At 37.1% G+C, this 11790-nt stretch overlaps 1 protein-coding gene across 1 annotated transcript in view; it reads right to left on the reverse strand.

The window, feature by feature from the left end:
* KNL1 (kinetochore scaffold 1) overlaps positions 1–9340 on the reverse strand; it is a 58050-nt gene extending 48710 nt beyond the window's left edge. The window contains exons 1-4 of the mRNA XM_081289414.1: positions 9006–9340; positions 4508–4553; positions 3442–3481; positions 1950–2009 (exon numbers count right to left, since the gene is read on the reverse strand). Coding sequence (XP_081145540.1) covers positions 1950–2009; positions 3442–3481; positions 4508–4542 — 135 coding nt within the window. The 5' untranslated portion in view covers positions 4543–4553; positions 9006–9340. The remainder of the gene's footprint in view (positions 1–1949; positions 2010–3441; positions 3482–4507; positions 4554–9005) is intronic.
* Positions 9341–11790: the final 2450 nt, after the last annotated feature.

Raw genomic sequence — 11790 nt, forward strand, 5'->3', positions numbered from 1 at the left:
CATGGGGGATTAGACTAATGACAACAAATTCACACAAATAAAATTCAAAGAGTGCAAAGTGTTATAAAGGAAAATTACATATAAAAATCTAATTTAGTGGGGCTGGGGTTGTGACTCAAAGTTGTAAAGTGCTCGCCTAGTACATACAAGGCCCTGGGTTCGATCCTCAGCACCACGTATAAATAAAGATATTGTGTCCAATAAATATGTAAAAATCAGGGAAGTTTTCTTTAAGAAAGTACATTTAACTTGAGACCTGAAGGATTAGTTAGAAGTTAGCCAGATGAAGAAGTTGATAAAGGACAGAGACTCAGGAGGTTGAGACAGGAGGACTGCAAGTTCAAGGCCAGCCTTAGCAACTTAGTGAGACCCTATCTCAAAATTAAAATAAATAAAAAAGAGTGCAGTAAGGGGAAAGGATTCTATGCAGAATGTGTGCAGAGACCCTGAAGCAAGAAAAGCATTTAAGAAATAGAATTAGAGAAGCCAATGCAAAGTGAGCACTTGGAATTATGTAGCCTGGAATTCTCAATTTAGAATAGACAGAAGTAAAAAATTATAATAATAAAATGTTGATGATCTTCTATGAGAAGATAAATCTTAAAGGAAAAATAGGAATTAATTAAATAAAGAAGGGGGATATAGCTAGGCATGTGGTCCACTTCTGTTATCCCAGTAACTTGGGAGGCTGAGGCAAGAGGAAGACAAGTTCGAAGCCAGCCTCAGCAACTTATTGAGGCCCTAAGCAACTTAGTAAAATCCTGTCTCAAAAAAAATAAAGGGCAGGTGGGGGGGCGGGCAGAGAAGAGGCAGCTCAGAGGTAAAGCACACCTGGATTCAACCCCTAGTACCCTACTTTCACCAAAGAGAAAAGAGTATTTATGATAAGTAAGCATTATTAAATGTTAATTCTAGAATCTAGGTGATGAATATACAGTAAAATTCTTTGCTTTTTGGTATGTTTGAAAAAATATTTTTGTTCAAATCTTGGCAGAAAAAGGAATGAAGGACCAGCCATGCAGACAAAGGGAATAGCATACATAAATACTTGCAGATGTAATAACTTATTTTTTGTTTAGGGAATAATAAGCAATTCTGAGTGGTAAGGTAAACATGTGAAAGTAACAAGAAAAAAGTCTGGAAAAGTAAATAGGTCTAAGAATCACAAATGCCAGTATATCATGTATTTTTTTTTTTTATTTTTATTTTTTGCAATCCTACAGATAGAACCCAGGGCCTTATGCACGCTAGATGTGTTCTACCACTGAGCTATATCCCCAGCCAGCAAGTGTTGCATTTTAACCTGAAGGTCATGGAATGCTTGTCTTTTTTACACATTCAAATAGGAATCATTCATGATGTTCTCTCTTTTTTTTTTAAATTTGTTTTAATTAGTTACACATGACAGTACAATGACCTTGACATATCATACATTTGAATCAGATGGGATGATGTTCTCTTTTCATATAGCAAATAAAATTCCTGATTAAGCTACAGGTGACACACCTGTAATCCCAGCGGCTCAGGAGGCTGAGGTAGGAGGATCGTGAGTTCAAAGCCAGTCTCAGCAAAAGTGAGGTGTAATAAGCAACTCAGTGAGACCCTGTCTCTAAATAAAATAGGACTTGGAATGTGGCTCAGTGGCTGAGTGCTCCTGGGTTCAATGCCCCCCGCCCCCACACACACACAAAAATCATAGAAGGCCAAATGTGGTGGCACATGCCTGTAATCCTAGCTGCTTGGGAGGCTGACACAGAAGGATCACAAGTTTGAAGTAATCCTGGGCAACTAAAGGAGATCCTGTCTCAAAATTTTTTAAAAAAATAAATAAATTTTAAAAAGGGCTGGGGCTGTAGCTCAGTAACAGAGTCATGTTTAAGACCCAGTACTTGGGATAGGGGAGAATCACTGAAAAGAGAAATCTATAAATCAATTGCCTAGAGACTTACCTGAACTATTTCATTCCCATTTCTGAGGTCCTGAAGAGGACTCCTTGGGGGTTTCAAAATCTAGAGGTAATAATTACAATTATTCAAGAAAATCTGGCATATCTGTTAATAATCACTTTATTTCAATTTATAGCAAGAATAGAAAACCAAAATTTCCATTAAAATATATGAAATCCTTCAAAGTCATATTGCTTAGAGTTATGTGGCAGATTAAAATATTAGGCATTTGTTCATTTCTCCTTGCCTACTCTCCCTAATTATTTTGCCTACTCTCATCCCACATGGTCTGTGTGAAGTTCCACACCAACTCCAGGGTATATATAACTCATAGCCTTGTCTAGAAAAACACAATAATTGTTTGATAGAGGTGAGGGGCATGACCCATGCCTTTAATCCTAGTTACTCAGGAGGCTGAGACAGCAGTATGGATAGCTCAAGGTCAGCCTCCACAATTTAATAAGATCCTATTTCAAAATTTAAAAAGGGGCTGGGGCAGAATGTGAACCCGGGAGTAGGGAGAGCTAGATGTATCACAGTCATCATAGAGAGAGGATCTGGCTGCTATCAGAGATTACCCAGAGGAAGCAGTCAGAATAGAAAATGAAAAAGGAAATCCTAGAAGGTTCCATTGTTGAACTCTCTCATCCATAAGTTATGCCTACAGCCATCCCTATCTTTGGATTTTTCAGTTTCATAAAATGATATATATTATATACCTAAATCAGTTTGGGTTAGATTTTTGTGTCTTGCAATAGCTTTGTATATCAGGTTAAATATAATTTTAAACAGCTTTATTGAGGTATAATTTAGGCATTAAATTATAATAAAATTTATAAAATATGAATTTTGGTTCACAGATTTTTTTTTTGGGGGGGGGGGGTACTGGGGGATTGAACCCAGGGGTACTTAACCACTTAGCAAAATCCCTAGCCCTTATTTATTTATTTATTTATACTACCAGGGATTGAACTCAGAAATATTCGACCACTGAGTCACATCCCCAGCCCTATTTTGTGTTTTATTTAGAGACAGGGTCTCACTGAGTTGCTTAGCATCTCACCATTGCTGAGGCTGGCTTTGAACTCCCTATTCTCCTATCTCAGCCTCTTGAGCCACTGGGATTATAGGCGTGTACCACTGCACCCGACTGGTTTACAGATTTTTGTATTTGGGTTAAATATTTGAGTCTTGGCAGGGCACAGTGGAACACACTTATAATCCCAGTGACTCAGAAAATTGAGGCAAGAGGATCAAGGTTCCAGGCCAGCCTGGGCAACTTAGTGAGACCCTGTCTCAAAATAAAATCTAAAAAGAGATGGGGATGTAGCTCAGTGTTAGAGCACTCCTGGGTTCAAATCCTAGTATCAAATGAATAATTTTTTTGAGTCTTTATCCATAGGAAGCTAATGGAAGTGGGAAGGTGAGGCCACAGTAAAAATTATTGTAGTATATCATTATTGTTTAATAAAAGGTAACAATAATTGTTTCTTACTGAGGAATGCCGTCTTCTAACAGGTCTCTCTCTATTGTCACTGAGAAAGGGAAAAAAAGTTATGTATACATAGGTAAAAGAATGAATTTCCAAAAGTCATCATCACATCACCCTTTACATACTTTAAAACTGGCCATTGCTTTCTTTCGCTCTGGCCAGCAAAATTTTATACTTGTATTACAGTATAAGACCAAGTATTTAGTAATTCAGTGTTTTAAAATATATATTGTATACTACAAGACTATCTCTTGAATAATAACCAGTACAACATAATTTACTATAACTACAGAGGTACAATTAAAAGATAAATGGGGGGTTGGAGTTATGCCTCAATTATGCCTAGCATGTGTGAGGCACTGAGTTCGGTCCTCAGCACCACATAAAAATAAAGTAAAGGTACATTGACAACTAAAAAATAAAAATTAAAAAAGATAAATGGGCTACAAATCAAAAGATTCTCTGCCTCTGATTCTTACTACTGTGATTTATATACCAGGTTTTGAAAACCCAAATATCATGAGGCCAAACATAATTTGTTAGGTATAAGAAAATGCGTATTGTAGAGACTACAATGAATTAGAAAATTTCTGCTTGGTCTAAAGGTCACAGCCATTACTTTGCTAGCTGCTCCAAGCAAGACTATGATCCCAGTGTTGTCACATTTGATTTTTCAAGAAAAGCTAAAAATCCAATTATTCTATGAAACCATGAGATTTTGCAATTTTGGCAACTAATCAAAAAAATTTTTTTTTAAATTTGTAGGCCAGTAAAATGTTTGTAGGCTACAAACAGGTCACCAATTTGTGATGCCAACTTTAGATAATTCATTTAATCTTCCTGAGCCTCAGTTTTCTCACTCAAAAAAACAAGAGATGATAGGTGGTATCTAAAGTCCCTCAGTTTTGACTCTGATGAATTTATATTATCACTTTATTATATTTTCTTGTTTTCCCTGAAACACAAAGGAAAAATATTTCTGAAGTTCATTAACAGATCTTACTAGTTGGAAAAGTATCATTCTCTAATAGAATACAACATTTTTAGATACACGGAATCATGAACTTACTTTTCTTCATTAGTCTCTGAAGACACCCCATCCATATCTTTTTTTCCTGAAATAAATACACAGTATTAGAAAAGGTACATAAGAAGGAAGAAAAATTACAATCTATGAGGAAATAAGAACACTGTTGAGATTTTAGGGTTACTTTCTAAGAAGACCAAAAATAGAAGGAAAAATATATGAGCTCTAAAATATGAGATACTTCAAGGAGTTCAAACTACTGCATTTTAATTAACACTCCCAGAAAATTCTTATATTCAAGATAAAATCTGTACTAATATTGATGAGAATGATATGAACTTTACTGGTTAAAATAAAAACTTGTCCATTAGATAGCTAAAACAGACACCGATTGCTGCTTTTTAAACCAGCAGCTTTCTGCATTCCAAACTCCTCCTTCCCAAAAGCAACCACTTTCACTTTGTACATATTTTTATATGTGCCTTGTTGGTCTAGATAAATTGTTTATATTGCTAAATTTTTATTTGTCTAGTTTTAGCATTAAACCATGGGAAATGAAAATTAAGCACCCTTTCTTGCAACTGCCTCCATTTCTCTACACACTCATGCACAAATAGATAAATACAGTACAAGAAAGTAAAGATTGCATGCCAATCTCACTATCATAAATAAGAAAATTCTAAATAAATTATTAGGAAAAAGAATATTGTATCGTAGTCATGTTTGCTTTATTCCAGAAACACAAAACTGGTTTAACTCTGGAAAATAAACCTTGAAATTTTATCATACTAAGAGATTAAAAATGAAAATCATATAATAACAGATGAAAAAAAAAGTATGAACTTTAACATCCTTTCTTGTTCTTCAAAAAAAAAAAAAAACAAACCCTTACCAAGCTAGAGGCAGAGTCTGAATTAACAGTATCTATTTAAAAAAACAATAGTAAACATCAACTTAATGGTTGAACTTCTGTAAGATCAAACAAGTGCAACAGCCATTTCTATTTAATTCATCCAGTCTTAGTAGTTCTATTTTCAGTACATTTTTTCAATCCATTCATTTCTATTTTCAGTTCGACAGCATAGTTCAATCTACTATGAACTCTTACATAAAATACCATAATATGTACCTCCCTGGTATCTTTGCTTTCACTCTTATCCCGCTACAATTTTCTTTCTAAACAGCAGTTAGTTATCTCCTCAGTCTTTCAGTGGCTTTCCATTGTGCTGAGAATAAACATTTTACTAAGACCTATGGAGTTCTACCAGATCTAGTCCCTGCTTGCCTTAGGCTTTATATTTCATCTCTTACCAGTCTCCTCTCTGACTATACTATTCCCCTAGCCTTTCTTTCAATCCCTAAACACACAGAACTCTTCCCTAAATCCATGTGTTTATATTTGCTGTTCTCTCTTGGTAAGAAAGACAAGAGGAGGCCAGGGTTATAGCTCTGTGGCAGAGCACTTGCCTAGCACATGTGAGGCACTGGGTTCAATCCTCAGCGCCACAGAAAAATAGATAAAGGTGTTGTGTTTATCCTCTTGGTAACATTATGTATACCTCCTTTTGAGTGTCTCTTTCATAAATTAAAAGTACGCTTTATAGGGCTGTGGATGTAGTTCAGTGGTAGTATCTGCCTTCCACGCTTGAGGCCCTAAGTTCAACTCCTAGTACCACAAATACATACATACATAAATAAATGTCTGTTATTTCTATTAGCTCCACAAACTACCCTTGCTCCAACAGTAAATTATGAGAATAGAGCTGATGAATCTTATGTTCACTATTACAGCTAGCAGTGCTTTGTAAATAGAAGAAGCTCAATAAATACTTGCTGAATGAGTAATGAAGAAACAATTATTTGGGGCTGGGTAATTAGCTCAGCAGTAGAACAAGGTTTAATTCCCAAAACCACAATTAAAAATAAAATTGACTTTATGATTACCAACCAGCATATTTTTATCTTCTTTGGGAATATTTTCAAACTCAGTATACATATTCAAACTCCAGATAAAAATACTAAATACTTATCAGCTCAAGGTCACCTAAACATCAAAATGACTGTTTGAAATAGTCATTGAGCACAACTCCTGTTGAACCTAGAGATTGGTTAGTACTTGATTATCTGATGAGATTCAAAGTTTACTGACGTCCCATCTTAATATTTAACTGTTTAAGTTTTACCCTCAACGGAAATAGGAGACCCCAGAGTATCATATTAAGTCTCACACAGAAAAAAATAAATAAATAAATAAGTCTCACTTATAAAACACAGTCCAGCTGAACTATTAATTACGTAGTAATTTTTACTGATTAGCCCCAAAACTGTGCATCTGGCATCCAGGGTGCTGGCAGCATACGCACAGAGGTATTTGTTTATTTTTAATTTGAAACACCCCATTTTCAACATCTGACAGGCACCATGTGAATCATTAGCTCAAAACAGTACCCATTCATATTTAATAATATATCACTGTGAAGCTAGATTTTTGGCAATTGATATAAATAAAATCAAGGGTTTTTTTTTGTTTGTTTATTTATATCAAAGTGGCTCAGGAAATGAGTGGCTATGTACAATCTGATTCCAAGGTTTGAGATTTTGTACAGTATCTAAGAGGTACACATATCTAATTTTTAATATTTTGTTTAGTTGTAAATGGACACAATACCTTTATTTCATTTATTTATTTGTATGTGGTGCTGAGGATTGAACCCAATCCTTCACATGTGAGGTAAGCGCTCTACTGCTGAGCCCCAGGCCCATCCCCAGCCCCAGCCCTAGTAACCATGATTATTTAAAAAAAAAATGTGTTCTTTTCCTTCAATTTATGTGTATTTTTTCAAATGGCTATGAATTGTTAGAACATATATATTCATTAAGCTGTTTGTATTTAACTACTGAAATAAAATTACCAGGTTTTTGTGTTTGTTTGTTTGCCTAAGGATGTCACCTGAACGAAGAAAGCTTCCTAACCTGTAGTAGAAATAATCCAGGGGACTGTAAACCATTGCCACTAGACCAAATCAGCCCTTGAGCTAAAAGCAGTTTTCACATTTTTAATGAGGCATAGAAAACAAAGCTAATTTTTTAATGAGGTATAGAAAACGAAGACAACAACAAAACAAAGAATGTAACAGAGACCATGCCAGTGACTATGTAGCCCGCAAAGCCTGAAATATTTACTATCTGGCTCTCTGTCTACTCCTGAATTTACACCACCAATACCTAGAGTAAATATTTTCCAGTGTCCAGTGTTATAGACCAGTGCTGTCCAATATAGGAGTTATTTACATTTACATTAATTAAAATAAAATTCAGGTCTTTGATCACAACAGCCACATTTCAAGTGTTCAATAGCCACAGAAGTTAATGGATACTGTGTTGGACAGTACAGATATAAGTATTACCACTGTGAAAGTTCTACTGGAGAGCACCATCCTACTATCAATATCTAGAGTATCTTCAAGTTTATTAGTATTCAACACATCATTAAAGACTATCATTCCATTTTTACTCAATTTACATGTATCTGTTACCCTATGAACATTTCCAGTCATTTAAAGGGTCAAAAATTGTATTGCTTTGAACCTAACCTTTAATTTTCAAAATCTTACAATATTAATTCTCCATCTCTGTAAATCATTCCTCCAAGTTCCACTTCAAATGCCATTTTCTCCATGAAATCCACTTTAATTCTCCATTGTCAAAAGCATCAAATCAGTTCTCCTTTCTGTTTATCATATCTCTTTGGAATGTCTTATAATTCCTTACATTCTGTCTTGTATCACAGTTATTTTGTATGTACTAATTATTTCCCTTTCTGGGACTTAGGGACTCCCAGCCCTAGCACAAGACAAGGAACCCAATAAATATGAGAAATTCAGTTGATCCAATTCAACTGATTTGAAAAGTTACTTCGGTCTTCACCATATCCCGAGTTACCTTGTGCTTTGGTCTTCATCCGCACCACCCTTCATCTCTGTTAACGCCTAATAAGCCCATCTTTAAAATTCCAAACAGCAGCATTTTTCTTCCCAAACTCTAATATTTAAACAAACAGCAAGAAAAAGGAGCTTTGACCCTGAAGCGGTCAGAAGAAGATTAAAAAAAAAAAAGTGGGGGATGCTTAAATTGACTTTGTTAACAGTATCTGCAGAAAACCGAAAACCGGTTTTGTGCTGCTAGCTAACCAATGAGAGCCGAAAACTTAAATATCATTCATTGTTATAGCAAAGAAAAGCTTAAGTCAGAAATACAAACAACCAAAAAGAAAAATAAAAGGTGTGGGCGGGCCAGGACGCCGCGAGCTCGACGAGCGATCCCAAGCGGTCCGAGAGCACAGGTGTGGGTGCCAAAGCGCTAGGGAGGAGAGGAGGAACAAAGTGCAGGCCCGGGTGAGAAAAGAGCCCAGCGCCCGCCGCATTCGGAGGCCGCGGGACTGACCCAGCATCCTCCACCTCCCATGCCGGACCTCCAAAGTGCTCAGACAAAACCCACATCCTCTCAGGAGCTCAGAATGATAGAGGGTCATTCTCCTTACCTGCCACAGCCCACCAGCTTAACTTGTTTGGGGTCCGCGCGCTCTTCAGCAAAGACGTCACCTCACAACGCCCAGCCAAACTCAGCGAAGTATTCAAATCTAACCGCCTAGCTCATGCGCACGCGCAAAGCCGCTCTACGTGTCGACTCCGCCCCTCAGATTTCGGAACAACGCCGCTCCTAACATGCTTTCAATTAAACTTCTTTGCCAACCACTGTGCCAATTTAACTTCTTAAAATGCATCTCATTTTCTACTGAAAATGATGTCCCTTTCCCAGCGAAGGCTTTCCAACATCATGAACGCGGCCATCTTCTTTCGATTGTCCGTTATAGAAGTGAGCGACGTTGGCTTCCGTACAAAATGGCGACTTCCATATCGTTGCGTCACATCCCCCTAGTATCACTCCCTATACTTACCAGGAAGAAGTAGATTTCTGGGACGAGGTGGCCGAGTGGTTAAGGCGATGGACTGCTAATCCATTGTGCTCTGCACGCGTGGGTTCGAATCCCATCCTCGTCGAGACTATTAGTTTTCTCCCGCAGGTTTGCACTCGTAATGAAAATTCTTTTACAGAACGGAAATAGTTGAATAGTCTGGCTATGATTTACTAGTCAACTTAGTGTGGCGCTCTGAATCTCAGGATTGGGATTTTTTTTTTCCCCAAAGAATTTGAAATATAGCTTCTAAAGCATTCTTACCTCACAGAAGAAGAAAAGAGAGGGAAAGAAACTTTCAGAAAATGTGCTGGATTTAATTTCTTATGAAGTACCAAAAAAAAAAAAGTGGATTAAATTTCTTATGAAGTAAAAAAACAATAGAATTCCATGATAATTTCCTTCTCATCTGTTCTATTGCCTGTCTGACCCAACGTAAAGTAATTCAGCTCCTAAGTGAAAGGTTTGGATTATTATGGACTGTTATCCTGGGATTTTTAATACCTGTCCTGATTAGGAAATACCAGGTTTCAATACAAAAGCTACCGTGAGACTGGGTGATCAGAATTCCCTTCAGTTTCCAGCAGAGTGCAGGTACTCAAGAAATGTACACTTTGGGAAATACTTTTTTAAATGTTGATGACATGTGAAACTTTGTTAATATCTGGAAGCCAGATTGAAGAACAGGAATATGTCGACCTTCCTGGAGGAGCCGAAGGGGTTAAACCCTCTCCTGGATTTCACAGGAGAGGAGGAACAACAGGGAGCAGGAAAAGAATAGATTCCCTTTTAGGAAGGTCGTCAGGCAGATTCATTCACTTACATTTGATAGCCTTTGTTTATACAGTCCTCATTTACAGGTACTATACCTTCATGAATTACATCACTTCAACTCACCATAGCCTTGTGATTGCCATAGATACTTTAATTACTCCATTTTACAGATGAAGGCACTGAAAGATTAACTTGCTCAAAGTTACACAACTTTTAAATTGCAGAAAGGGCAGTATAACCCAATCTGTGGGCTTCTTCATGACTCTTAACCATCATCCTATATGGTGCAGGCTTCATAAACAGCAATTATTAATCTTTGGAGGTAATGGTTTACAGGTTTTCACCCACAGGTGTCTGCACAGCACAGTATTCCAGAACCCAACATCTGACAGATGCTTCAGCAAGGTTTACAGCCCTGAGGATTGGAAGGCAGTGTTGTTTCTATGCTGGGTTCTACTGACTCCTTCCGTTTAGATCTACATTTCCTTGGGAATGTTGATACCTCCATAGGCTAAAGGTTTTAGGTCACCTGTCTTCAGCTTTGCTCCTCAATCCATTCTCTCTACCAGCTGCTAAGTAAGGTTTCTACTCATATCCCACATATATCCAAGGAGTCCATGGATAGTATTGAGTATTATTTGCTTGGGAAAAAATATTTCATCCTTATTTTTATAGTTTTTAATTGAAAGCAGGGACTGCGGTTGTAGCTCAGTGGTAGATCACTTAGGGGCTGGGATTGTGGCTCAGCGGTAGAACATTTGCCTAGCATATGTGAAGCCCTGGGTTTGAATCTCAGCACCATATAAAAATAAAAAAATAAAGATATTGTGTTCAGGGCCTGGGATTGTGGCTCAGCAGTAGAGCACTTGCCTAGCATGAGTGAGGCCCTGGGTTCCATCCTCAGCACCACATAAAAATAAATAAATAAAACAAAGATATTGTGTCCAACTACAACTAAAAAATAAATATTAAAAAAATATATTGTGTCCATCTACAACTAAAATATATATTTAAAAAAAGATAACCAACAAAATACAGCTAACTCTACCCATGACTTTATCACCGAAAGAAATCAGATTTTTTTTTTTAAACAGAGAGAGAGAGAGAAGAGAATTTTATTTTTAATATTTATTTTTTAGTTCTCGGCGGACACAACATCTTTGTTGGTATGTGGTGCTGAGGATCGAACCTGGGCCGCACGCACTCCAGGCAAGCACACTACCAGTTGAGCCACATCCCCAGCCCGAAATCAGATATTTTTATATAACATTACTGTTTCTGCTGTGGACTTGAATGTGGCCCCCAAAAGTCCATGTGTTGGAAATTTGGTCCCTAATGCAGCAGTGTTGAGAGGTGGGAACTTTGGGAAGTAAGGCAGAGCCACATAAATGGGTTAACCCACTCATGGATTAATAGGTTATCATGGGAATAGTTTTTTGTAAAAATGAGTTCCTTGGTTAACTTACTCTGTCTGACCATGTGATACCCTTCACCATATTATGATGCAGCAAGAAGACCTTCACCAGATGCTGAACAGATGCTAATACTATTCTCTTGGATTTCCAGCCTCTAGAAG

Source organism: Spermophilus citellus, assembly GCF_964194105.1.
Source record: "Spermophilus citellus genome assembly, chromosome: 4".
Lineage (NCBI taxonomy): Eukaryota > Metazoa > Chordata > Mammalia > Rodentia > Sciuridae > Spermophilus > Spermophilus citellus.